This window comes from Gobius niger (genome assembly GCF_951799975.1).
Source record: "Gobius niger genome assembly, chromosome: 19".
NCBI lineage: Eukaryota > Metazoa > Chordata > Actinopteri > Gobiiformes > Gobiidae > Gobius > Gobius niger.
Window position 1 is genome coordinate 10,693,357 of NC_136870.1, and position 13,405 is coordinate 10,706,761.

The window sequence follows — 13,405 nt, forward strand, 5'->3', positions numbered from 1 at the left end:
AAAAAAAAGAGTTGTTTCATTCATAACAGGCAGGAAACATTTGGTTGTAGCCGGACCTGCAGCATCTGGATTATAATGACTATAGGACAAGTTAAGAGACTAATAACATCAGGAGGCAGGAATTAACCATATGATGTAGGATAGATGGATGCTTGGGCCACTTAACGGGTCAAGAAGGGCATTTTGGGCATTCTTCAGCAAGGCTGACGAATGCGCTCTGTCTCCCTTCCGTAAAGCTTGTAATGAAGATAGTGTGCGAAAAGGAAAAAAAGCTCAGAGGGATAGACACATTGGATGGCTGCTGTCTCAGACGGGCTGTATTTCGTTTAAAAAAGCTGGCAGATGTTTAGAAAAAAAAAATGCATTTTGATTCGTCTCAAATCGAAAGCAAACGCCCGCCGTTTCCAGTGACTCCACGTGAGGACACAAATGCCGGGCTGCCCCTCTCTGAACACAAATCCTCTGGTCAGGCACTGAATTTTTTATTACATGCCGGTATTAAAGGCGGCTACAGCAATACCGCCCCGTGCCAAGCCATAACCAACCCACCCCCCTCTACTCGCCCCAGCACAACAATGTGGAGTGGAGTAGAAGGGATCATAGGTCTTTTCCTGGGCCAGCACCCCCACCGCCCCCGTCGCCCCTCAGACAAGCTCACATGGTTCGAATCAATGCCGCCACTAGAGCTGTTTAGTGGGCCAGCTCAATAAACGCTATCAAGCTGGCTGGAAACCTGGCTTTGAACAAAATATGCGGAGTGGGAAAAAAAAAAAAAAAGAAATCTGGGAGAGGCGGAATAACAAAGTTTGTAGTCGGTGCCAAAGCATTCAAATAACGGTTTCAATTTGCTTCTGTGTGGTATGCTATAGTGTGGAGATTAGGAGGAAATTGGCCCTTAAGAGCCTATGGAGGGTTCCTGTCTTTTTACACTCCTACAGCTGTGAAAGACAACAGGGCTATCTGCTTTATATAGGCCTCATTGGGAGTTTTGTTCAGGGCTGCTCCCTTCGAGGTGAAGAATGGTGCCGTAATAAAACTCCTAACCTGGATTGCCCTGCCCCTTACTGTATCAAACTGGCTGGAGATAACCCCCGCATCTTTCCACGTGGCTTCTTAAAAATCTCCCAGACCTTAATATGGTGCTATTTTTAGCCCTGCCTGTCACTCCTGATCAGAAGCATTGCACTTCACAGGAAAATAAATGAACACACAAGTGCTGCAATACCAAAAAGCCTAAAAATAGGACTTGTTTACATTGGGTTGTCCTCATTTGCAAAGCCTGAACACTCCTGGCCTGTGAGCCAACGTGTAGTAAGATTATCAAAGGAGCCAGAGGGATAACACTGGCAGAGTAGTATGATCTGATTAAGGTTGGCACGGCTTGCCAAAAAAAACCCTGTCTGTATCAAGTGTATATTTTTGGGACACAGAGGATGGCTAGAAAAACAAACAAACAATAATAATAAACACAACCGGGCTGCAATAGTTGACTGAGGCAGAGCTGAAAGTGGGTCAAGTATTTATAATGCAACTATCAAGGTCTGGGAATATTGAGTTGAACAACACCGTCAGAGCAATACAGAAGAAGAAGTTGGACATGTAAACCCGCTTTAACGCCTGTCCAATTAGTGAGATGAAGTTGGGAAAGCGACAGAGGGCACCTACAGTGATTGGAGCCGTTCCAGTGCTGGTTCCTGATGGACGTGCTGTAGGGATGTGGCGCCCCGGGCACCAGTCCTTTCTCCGGGATCAAGCATCCTCGGCTCTGGTTGTAATAATCCATCATTAAAAACGGGTTCGGGCTGGGGTTCAGTCCCACCACGTCCACGCTCTCATACATCATCCGCGGCAGCACGATCGCGGGGGGTTATTGGCGAAACGAGCGGAAAAGAGTGGCACAAACACGCGCAGGCAGACAGACAGGCGGGCCGTTTGCTTCGTGGCTCCAGAACTGCGTTACAATCGAGGGAAAAGTAGTAAATCCGGACACAGCGTGGGCATAGGGGAATTAGGCATCTTCTCTGCGGTCGGATGTTGATAAAAAACAAACACGAAGCTTAGCCGCGTGCGCGTAAATTCAGAATATTGTGAAAAGCTGTCTGCATCGTTCCCACCGCGGACTGTGCCGAAATTAACTTTAGATTTGGGTCCGCTTGGCCGCGCGCTGCTACACAGCAAGCTGTATCCACATTTTAGAAAACGAGTTAGAATCCCAAAAGAAAATTGTCCGGAGCTCGAAGGAATCCCCGTGCAGTTGCAGTCTGTCCTCTCTCCGGTTATGGTCGCTTGTCTCGCTTGTCCCGTGTGCGCCTGCTGCTTGTTCCGCTGAGGCGCTGCGCTCTCCGCTCAGTCCCGTGCCCCGTGAAGCCCTCCGGTACCGGGCCAGCTCTTCAGTGACTCCCAGGGACGCGCAGACATCCAGCGGCTGCCTTGTTTGTGTCCTGGAGGGGAGCCCAGACCGTTCCCACACCAAATCGTGCGGCTATCATGTTCTGCACAAATGTGACAAGGTACAGCAGCTGAGCGCGCGCTGGCTCCTCCTCCGACTTTTTTTCTTTTTCTTTTTCTCTCTCTCTCCCTCTCTGTCTCCCTTGCTCTACCTCTCTCTTCCCTCGGACTCTTTTCATGCGTGGCCCCGCCCACCTTTAACCCCTTCAGCTACGTCACGCTGGAAGTCCCTCATAGAAACAGCGGCAGAGCTTGGGACTGACTACAGTCTCTTTAAATAGCGCAGTATTTCTGAACATGATTGAGTTATATAAGTTCACACATTAGTCTTTTATCTCTGCACAGGGACATAAGGAGGGCCACTCAAATATGTCTAACTGTGTTCCTGAAAGTTTCCCTCTCTACTCTTTATTTGGGCTCCTCCTTCTCACTAATGTGACCCTCTCCCCCATTCTCCCAGCAGTCCCCTTGCCTCTGATTTTCTCTCCCCCAAGCCGCTGTCTCCCTCATTTGCCTAATGCTATGCGGCTGAACTTTTCCTGAACTCAGGGAAGTAGGCAGCCTCACCTCCTGGTGACCCACTGGCTGACTCGGACTCGCCTCTTTGGCTCGCTCCCATCCCACATTATTAAAATTCCCCACCTTGTGCTGTTTAAGAAACATCATTACACTTTTGCTTGGGATCTGCCCACAGAGGAGCTGCCTGCTGAGGCGTCTCACAGAAAACAGATCCAGCTTGACTTTTCTCACACTTGAGCTGCTGGGCCCAGCTCAACAAGTGTCTGCATCAAGTTGCATCACATGCAAACCACTCCACCTTTACTCCACTGCATTCCACGCAGCATTGTTGCGACTTGTTCAGCAAACAAGAGTGGTGTCATTCATGAGGTTCCAACTCAAACTGCACGATCACAGTGACTGCCACAAAGACATGATTTCCTTTTCAGAGTCATGCGATCAGTCTTTATGCGCCTAATCAAGCTGTGACATGTCTGAACTGAATCCTCATGGTCAAGTCTGAGCTGCTGCTATGAAGGGACTATTTCAGGTAAAAGTAAAATAAATAATCTCTTTATTATTTGAGTTAAGATTAGTGAAGCTCCACTTCTTTCAGATGCAAATCAGATCACTCAGTCTCTGTTTCTGTGCAGTCAGCTCATCAAACTGTCACCCCTTTCCCAGTGTGGACCGTAAAAGAAAAGGAGAGCTCTGTTTGTGTGTGTCTTGACTGTATGCAGACGAGGCCCTGCCCCTGGCTGATATCTACCTGAGCCCAGCACAGTTTTTGGAGAGGATTATCAGCATGAGGCGCTGGCAGGAGGTCTGCCCCTCCACTCCCTGTGACACTTCTGTAATGCAGAACCTGCTGTGTTTACCTGGTCTGATAACAGCCCAGACCACTGCCACCCCTCGCCTGCTCTGATAGTGCTCCACACATTCCTTGACAGGATTAGCACCATAAGTCATGGCTGTCAGAAAATGCTAATTTTCCAGGCTATGTTTTGTTCTCTGAAGGAGAGCATTCATCCTAATAGAACAAGTGAGAGATAACACACAGTTAATCATCATTATAGAGGGGGAGGGAACACTTAACATGTTATGTTTTCTCCAACTCTGCAGGACTTGATATACTTTTAACGATGACAACATGCAACATGGTGCAGTAATTCTCTGAACATTATTATATTATATCAATACGGATACATCACAAGACACAGAATTACTAGTTTGTATAAAATAGTGGGAATTACTTGTAACACATCAGGCCCAGTGTGCCAGTCATTGAGGACACAGCTGCAGTAGGGGAAAGGGAAGAGGAGCTGTGGAGCAGCCGTGGAAAGGGCCTTCAAGGGGGATTTCAAAGAGGTTTATGGGCCCAGGCAGAGAGGAGATTGCCGGCTGGACCTTGAGGGTGTCAAACTATTTTTACTGCCTCACTCTTCTTCTTTCTTCAGCCCAATCAGGGTGTTAGGAAGCAGTAAAACGTGCCCCCAATCACCTCTCACTTGCCATTACCCCTTGGTGGCGATGAGCCGACAGGTTAGAGCAAACAATGGGCCGTTATGTCATTGGCTTATAGCGTGTGATAAAAAGAGGAAGAGTGGCCTTAGTGGAGCTGCAAGCACAACTTGGGTGAACTAATTAGTTGAGTATTTGGAGTCGGTCCATCAACAACATCTGCAATCATCTGTCCCTTGACTCCTCTGCTCTGTTCGGGGGATAACTTTTCCCTCCCCACGTCAAGAAACACTTCCTGCACAATGCACGCTTTATTGGAGCGGACGGTTAAATCAAAACACCAAAATCAACCTCATGGAAAAGTCTGCTAAGGTCTGGCCAGTTCGGTGCGGCTAGCATGAGTCAATGGGAAAAAGCTGGTGTAGCGCGAAGACAACACTTGACTGGAGTAAACCCTATCTCCCTGACAAGATAAAGACAGACATGTTTGAGTTTAGAGTGGCCCTGGCTCTAATTTGGGAGTTCCTGTGTGCGTTTGTGGCCACTCCATAAACACAACAGGCCTGTGCTCATGCTTACACCTCCCCCCGGGCCGTCCCACACATGTGCCAGCAGATGGCTAATGCCCTGGCGATAAGGAAGTTGGACAAGCCTCGGCAAAGTCTGCAATCGTGCTTAAATCTTAACAGTGACCCAGTAAAGCGGAGGACGAGACAGAGCAAGGATGGTTGGCCGGGTTAGAAAAGGAAAGCAGGTTGGTGATGCTGATGCTGTTGAACTGAGGTACACACAGAGGGGGCGTGTTAGTGGTGTTATCCTATGACTGCGTAGAGAGCACCATAATCCGCCTGCTCCATTGCTAGGATGGGAACCGGACTAGCAACATTTACTCTGGTCTCACTGCACAACATCACATTTGTACCTATCTTAAGTCTTTCTCGACCTCTACCAACGTGAGCATCACCACTTCCTTTAGCTGAAATTGTCAGAGTGAGGAAAACAAAGTTGTGCCTTGCAGTTGGCTCAAACATCCTGCCTGCACTTACCTGGGCCTGTATGTAGGTGGGGGGCACACGGGCACGAGCTTCAAGACAAGCAGCCCAGGGGGAGGGGAGTGTCCCAATCGAGGAGCAATGATCAGGTACAACTACTGCCACTACTGCGCGGGGCTCACTGCCGCTACAGTTTGTGTGCACAGCGCTTGTTTGCACAGCTGGTTCTGTGTAGCTTGACCCAGCAGCACCAGCCAAGCCCAACAGCTGTGCTCTGCGACTCCAGGCCATTGTGTAATGAGGGCCCGACCCTTCGATGTGCGAACACGGCACAGTTATTGATGTACACTGTGCAGCCTGCACCTCTGAGCTGGGTGTCCCGTATGCGCACACAGTGGTCCACACAGGGCTAAAAAGATAAACTGTTCTATAGATCACCCTGCTATCTTTAGCCCTGCTCAGTCTGTGTCTTTACCAACGAGAGCCTTAAGTGGCAGCAGGGATGTGGCCCCTGTCATTATGCTGTTAATGTCCCTCCAACAGCAGATTCCAGCATTTATGGTACAGGCCTATATCTGCCCATAAAGCCTTTTATTGTTAGCTCCACTCTATGGTGGCCGTAACCTGGTTTTCCCATTTTTTATGGGGACCTTCACTATATCACAGAGGGAGAACAAAGCTCCCCACCATCGGTGTTTACCAAAGTATGGCCTACTCATAAATCCATCATGGCCCGCGGCATTCTGGAAATACCTCAGCAGAGAAAGAGCGCGGGGGAGGAGACAGGCTTATTGTATGGCTCAGTCCACTCTATGGCCTTGAGTTAGAGAGCCCATCTCCGCAATGATCATTAGGTCTATGCTCCTTTGCACTGAGGCCATCACTCTGCAAATCAAGAGAAAATTGCTATGGATGTTACCCTGGAGGAAGGATATCTCAATATCATTCATTTGACACAGAATGGCCCTCCATTAGCTGTCAGGAACAAGGAGTTTTTAGTACATATGAACGGACACTGCTAATTCTATTAAGAAGACTAGAAGGACAAAAAGAACAACTGAGAGAGGGCAGCGAAGATAAAAGAGAGGCATTACAATGATGAAAGTGTTAAACATAAAAAGATTTGTAGCTGATGACTGCAGAGTGCAGCAGACAGTCGGGGGGAGGGACGAGGCTGGCACAAGTAGGAGTTCTGCTCCGCTCTGCCAAAACTCATTACAAAGTGGCATCACTAATGAGTTTATAACTCCAGCTAGCATCTATTCATCATGTTTATCCCGCACTTCTTCATCGGCTCTGCCCACAGCCTGATTACTGCCTTCAGCCTAATGTTTCTAAAATGCACAAACACATCTCAGACTTCCAGCGCTCTTTGATTTGTCCCGATTCAAACCATTTTATCTCACAGTTAAACAACCCAGTGGATGTGCACAGTGCTCCTGCTGCCATCTCTCTGTGTGGTCAGTGCAGCAGAGGGCTGACTGCGGTTCTATTCAGAAGTGTGATGCTGGACTGGCCCTGGGGATACGAGGAGGTGATGACGTGGGGAGGGGTGAGTGGTTCGCTTTAAGTGGATTGCCCTCAGTCTCGTCGTGCCCAGCTCAAAGCATTATAACGCCTCGACCAGTGACCTCCACTTAAGTGGTGCCCCTCACACCCAGTGCTAGGCAGGGCACAGTGCACTTGTGTTTCCTACAAAGGGTTTGTGTCCCGTGAAGCGAGCAGAGGTGGATGACTGTAGGCTGGATGTGCAACAAAAACTACTCTACTTATCCTATACATCTGTGCAGCAGGCAAAAGACGGAGCTATCTGTTCTGCCCAAAGCCTTATAACACCTCGATCAGTGACCTCCACTTAAGTGGTGCCCCTCACACCTAACACCAGAGAGGGCACGGTGTTCAGTGTCTCCGAAGGTTCTGTGTGCCATGAAGCAGACAGAGGTAGATGTCTGTAGGCTGAATGTGCAACCAACATGCCAACAAACGATACTATGCTTTCTATACGTTTGTGCAGCAGGAAAAAGATGAAGCTATCTCTTCTGCCTGAATAAAGAAATCAACAGACCACAACTAATGGAGAATCTTCTGTGAACATGCCTGCTCAAGGAGAAAAGGCTCCCAATGGTTTTGACTCTTCGAATTTCCCTAAAACTGTTTTTAGGTCATCCACGAAAGATTAACAGGACTATTGCTTTGTTAGATATACTGTACATGGGCCTAAAATTGCAAGCACATTCATCCCATTCAGTCCGTGCACATTCATAACGCGGGGATGTAAACACTGCAGAGTGGCTGGCGGTTCAGATGTTAATGAAACATGTGAAAACCCCTGCTTAGCCAGCAAGTTGTGACCTGGGGACAACAAAGGCACTGGAGAGAGCAACAGACTGCTGCGGTTCAGAGCATGACAAATGCCCCCGCCACTGTCACTGCTGTGGCCCCTGTTGCCTCAGCTTTCATACCAGGCACTGGGGGGCTGGAGAGGGGGGCAGCCTGTATTCGAGCCAAGGAGTGCAGCAGAAGGAGGGTTAATGGAATGGATGACTCTGCCACATTCAAAGAGTGATGAGGCTGAGGGAGGAGTCGTCAGCATTTCAAATGAATTGGGAGAATGTTTAAGAAGAAGCACCTACTGTTGACTTTGTTAATAACACACTCAACTTAGAACTGGCTTTAATTTCGGTCCTTCGTATTTCAGGCTTATTAATACATACGTTATACATACATGTACTTATATTGGTGGTAATGGGACTTTCAAATCTTCTCCAACTGCAATGACTGAACATCAGCACCCTTTTATTGCAGGTGTATGTCTGCCAATTGGGTGTACTGTTTTATATTGTGTTTTATAGTCACGCAAATAGAATGTTGCATTTAGGCTCTCCCAGCATATTCCTATAGCTCAAAACTGGGGTAAAATTAGAAACTATCAAGCTCTTCCACATTTTCCCTATTTAAATACAGTTTGGAACTGAGGAGGAACAAGCTGGGAGAGGCTAAATGCTAACAACGTCTTTGGTATTATTGCGTGACTGAGCGCATGCACAAAGACCAGACAGGTACGCATCAACTCGTCTAGGCTCAGGTAAGAACATATCTCAGTATGGAAAAACGATGGCCTGTTCCTTTAAGATTTTAGTTCATGTGGATCCACACCAAACACACCCTTCCTCACATGCAAACAAACACACATTTTGACGCATCTCACGTTTGTAAAAGACTCATGAAAACCTCCTGGATCGACTCTCCGCACAAAAACATAATTTCTTTCATGGCCAAACAAACCCAACGCCAACCAAATCAAGACCACATGTCCAATATTTTCTGCTAAATTATATAATGCAACATTCACAAAGCTCCATTTTGCGGTCAGCTCTAAACTTCCAGTTATCCACCTCCAGAGCGAGCCCTGCTGCCAGCTCCAGTCCATTCACTTATGTAATGCCCTTGATGATAGGCCGGAGCTGTCACATGCTGCATTAATTGGACGTGAGCCAGCGTTCTTTACCCACAAGTATCAGAGGTGCATGTAGGTCAAAGCCTCGATCACAGCGCAGATTGTCATGGCACCACTGCTCTCTTACGCTCAGTCATCACGACAAATAAGAGCCCCTTTAGAGACCACAAAGCCAGGGAACAGCTGCGAGAACTAGCTTTCAATGTCAGACTCGTATCCTCAGGCATTTGGCTCGTCTCAGGCTGCAGCCATTAAGGCGAAAACAAACACAGTAAAAAAGTGGGAAGCGCTTCGACGTCACGCGGATAATCATATGCCAAAAGTGAGCCTGTATCTCTCCGCACTGCACAACTGTTGCTCAGTAACATTACGCACATCCTCCAATGTCAACTCAATGACACGTCTGCTTGGAGCGGCTCACACAAACAAAGTTACGCTGGCGGGGTTGCAAAAACTTCATGTCAGCTTTCAACAACTATGATTTCCTGAACTGAAACACGAAACAATCCAGATTCTCTTTTCCCTCCTCCGTCCAAACTTTTACAAGAAAGGTCATTTGAAAATGCTACTTTGAGCCAACAAAATATACAGTACAAGTAAAAACAGGTGGAACCATTGTCTTCATTTGCAAATTTTCTTGTGATGAAAGGCGTGCCAAGATTTGATTTAATTTAAAGAGGTCCAAACCGACTTTATAATCGAAATATTCTTAAGTGGCTCAGTAAGAAGCCACACAGTCACTACGGCGACCACAACCATCTGTGTCATGCTCCCGGAGAGAGGGGGCTGTCCCAAAAGAAAGTCATTACGAAAAGTGAAAGGCGCAAACCATTAGTCGCCCATGTCATACCATTCTCTGTGTGATCCCATGAAGAAGGGAAGGGAAGGGGGGGAGCTTACATGAAAAAAGAGCCTGATAATATTTAACCAGTAAAAAATCCATCATTAATCGCCCCCCTCTGTCACCCCGGGCTCTCCGCTATTGTCGCTCGCTGCCTTTCACCGCTGCTCCTTCCAATATTTTACCCCCATTGTTCCGCATTACATGCCCCCACTGGTCTACATTAGCGTTCCCAAGCGCTAATGTGTTATAGTGTCACAGCTAACAAAAACATCAGCTGTCTATAATAGAAGTCTGGGTTTGCGGTGGATCCTTAGTCGCGCTGCTGAACCGTCTCTTGACCCCGTGGGGCTTTTCCAGCACGGTTCTGAATAAAAAGGAGAAGTCATTTATCCGAATCGTCCTCAGAACACCTCACAGCACCTTTTAAAAACACTCTTTATTTGTAGCTGGGGCTAAAGCTGCACTCACTGACAGCATGATGGAGCGTTGTGCTGTCTCCTCCCTCTCTTGTTCTCTCGCCTGCTGTCTCTCGAGCTTTCACTGTTTTTACACGGCAACACCAAAAAAAAGAGTTCACTTCAGCTGTGGAGGAAAGTTTTTTTTTTTTTTTTTTATACAGGGGATGTTTTAATACAGATTTAACTTCCTATCTTTGACAGGAAAAAAAAAGAAAACAGAAAAAGTTACGATGGTGAAAAAGAGGCACATTTTAGGCCTGGTATAGTCTTGGCCTGGTTCTGATGGTATTTGAGAATCAGAATTACATTAACATCCTCCAACATTCCGGAGAGCATTTTAAGTATGGTATTTGGGCAGTAATTCATACACAACTCTCACAAAATGCCAACCTGCAATGAAAACTGTCATTTTTACAGTATTACAGTACAGTATATGACGTAAGTATAAGCTAACGTGGCATTAAAATTTGCAGACATAAGCATTACTTAAGCTTAAGGCGTTAAAAGTTTGTGGATTAAGATTTCCTCATCTGCGCAAGGTGCAGTTTTTTGGAGTTTCGGTTACAGTATTTCATATGTGTTCCCCTGTGAGGCCCAAAATACCTTGTAGCTACGGGCTGGATCCAGCAAACAGAGCAACAATGCAATGGCTTATTCAACAACTCTCAAAATCTCTCCAACGAAAACAAACACAGTCAAGTCAAATACCTTTCTAATTTTTATTACTAAGAATGTGTTTCATGTCGCGCTTTTCTAGACAGTCAAAGACGCAGTGTGGATGAAGTGTCTTGCCCAAGGACCAAGTGACAGTCTGACAATCCTAGTACTCCATGTTGAATCCTGAGGGAGAGGAGTTGGGGCTAAGATAGAATCATAATAATAACCACTGTGTTTGTTTGCTGCGGTAAGTTGGCATGATTTGACTTTACCACTTTTACTGTTTGGAACATGTGCCTCAGATAACATGAATTTATCAGTATGTCTACGCAACATGAGACAAACTTTCAAGCTCTTTGAAATCAACCAATTCCAACGACTTGGCTCCCATCAAACAGCCGTAAATCCTCTCGTGTACTGGACCGCTGAGCCTGCTCATGTGTGGAGGTGAGAGCCCCGGTGCCAGGCTGCAAGTGTCAGACCCGATCACCAGTTAACCCCATCATCCTCAGAGATCCGTCGATACCCCCGCTCCCATCTCTTGCTCTCCCCCGCTACAAACGCCTCCGCTCCGGCTCGCACGGATCGATTGCCATATTTCCACTCGCCACCGCCAAAAGATATGTTCCGAGCGAGTGTAAAAACCCCTTCAAAGCCTTCTCCTGGATGAGCGCACGCTGATGTACATTTCCATAAGCACACAGGTGAGTGCCAGACAGTCTAGACTCTATTGGACCATAGGTGTGAATGCTTCGTGCGTTCAATGCAACACACACACACACACTTGGCCCTACGCCCGTGTCTGTTTTATTTTGCCCTTATTTTCCTCCAACTGTAGACGGATCATTCATCACCTCCCTCGCTCCCCCCCTCTGTACGCCATCCCGGGCCAGATCCAGCTGCTGCGAAAGATAAAGTCAAAATCCCAACCATTCTAAAGTCCAAGCGAAAATAAATACAGTCGGGCAAAACACAGCGAATGGGCCACGGTTGTAGCAAGGTCGCTAAAGAGCTAATATCCTTTTAGCTTTGTCTTATGATGTGGCGCGGCTGAACGTAATGGACGGAGGTACAGATGTGGACACAGCTGTGGTTGGATTATCAAAGAACATCAAATTCAGCCAAACAATTATACTAAAACTCTACATGAGCGGCAATGAAAGGATTTTACCCAACAGGAAGGCATGATTTGTTGGCCCGAACACGATGTTGTGCTTGCGTAAACTAAGAGGGCGTTTTGTGACACTGACGGTGGGAGTCATGTGCCAATGCTGGGTGTGACAGTTGCAAAATGTAGGGGGGGTGGGGGGGACGTAGAGGTCGTGTATCTCAAGGCCCTTACTCAGTCAGGTCTCAAACAGCACAGATTCTAGAAGGCAATAGACCTATGTACTGTTCGGATCACAAATAAAACCAATCAAAATAGACCATCAGTTGCTGCTTTGCACTGATTTCAGATAGATATGATCTTTTCCAATCACTCCAGTCAAATAAATCAGCTTATAAAGAGATCATTAGGCGCAGGTTTTGCATCACTGGCAGAGTTGTGTATGATGTAGCAACATGCCTAAAAACATCCGCATATCTGTAGCAATAAACGGATGAACGGCAATGAAAACAAACTTTGACGCAAAAGTACGTTAGTGACATGGTTTATGACTTGTCTATGTTGCGTTACAAAACAGGTTCCTCAAGAAGAAAACTTGGCCAACGTTGTGAAGATATACAGTTTGTGACACACGCTTGAAAAAGTCGAACATTTCCACATTTTCCACCCAACTTCCCTACGTTGCAAAATGTCCATCGCGCGAGACGTCAAACATATTGCGACGCAGGCCTTCTTTTCCTTGACCTTGGGCGGCGTCGTGATGTAAAATACACTTTATCCGAATTCCATCAACATGTCGATCGGACTCAATAATTTGGCCATACTGGAGCGGGATGATGGAGCGTCTAATGGGGAGTGTTCTGACAGTGGAGGCTGTAGAACAAGTGCAGAGCGGCCGTGAATAATTCATGAAGGGGACGAGGCGATGGTTAACAGGAGTGTGTCATAGGACATCCATCTATCCATCCAGCCATTTATCCATTTAGTGATGCGGCCTCATCTGCTCCCTGTGCTCCTGCGCCGCCCTGATAAAGGATAATGGATCTATTGACATTCAGATGCCCCAAAAATTCACATTAAACATGGCGATTAAAGGGGCGCAGCGTGCCATTCAGCGCGGAGGCACGCACGCGGCCAATGATGAAAACTATCATCATAGATTAATAATAGAAATCTAACTTAGTCTGTCTGGAAATGTTCAGCCATTTTGAAGATCCAAGTAGATGACTTTGAAGAGACGTTGTCACAATACTGAAATGTTAAACTCGATTCCCAATTTATCAGACTGGTTCAGAATGCAGGGGAGGGTCTGGTGGCTACTTTGAGGTATTGCTTTGTTCAAAACGTTAGCTCAGTCCATTTGGAAAACATTGGAAATTGAAATCCTTGAAATATTTGAGTGTATGTGTGTTTTTAATCGATTCCACGACGTAAATGCATTAACAAACCCAACGACTGGACTTTTCCAATGGGATCATAAAA

At 46.8% G+C, this 13,405-nt stretch overlaps 1 protein-coding gene across 3 annotated transcripts in view; it reads right to left on the reverse strand.

The window, feature by feature from the left end:
• raraa (retinoic acid receptor, alpha a) overlaps positions 1–13,405 on the reverse strand; it is a 71,958-nt gene that overhangs the window by 34,232 nt on the left and 24,321 nt on the right. Inside the window, exon 1 of one of the 3 annotated variants that reach the window (XM_079577644.1) lies at positions 1,666–2,539. The exons of 1 other annotated variant lie outside the window; for it this stretch is intronic. In XM_079577644.1, the coding sequence (XP_079433770.1) occupies positions 1,666–1,843 (178 nt within the window). In that variant the 5' untranslated portion in view covers positions 1,844–2,539. Of the gene's footprint in view, positions 1–1,665; positions 2,540–13,405 lie in introns of those variants that run through there. One more of the 3 variants, XM_079577643.1, reaches the window with a different exon arrangement.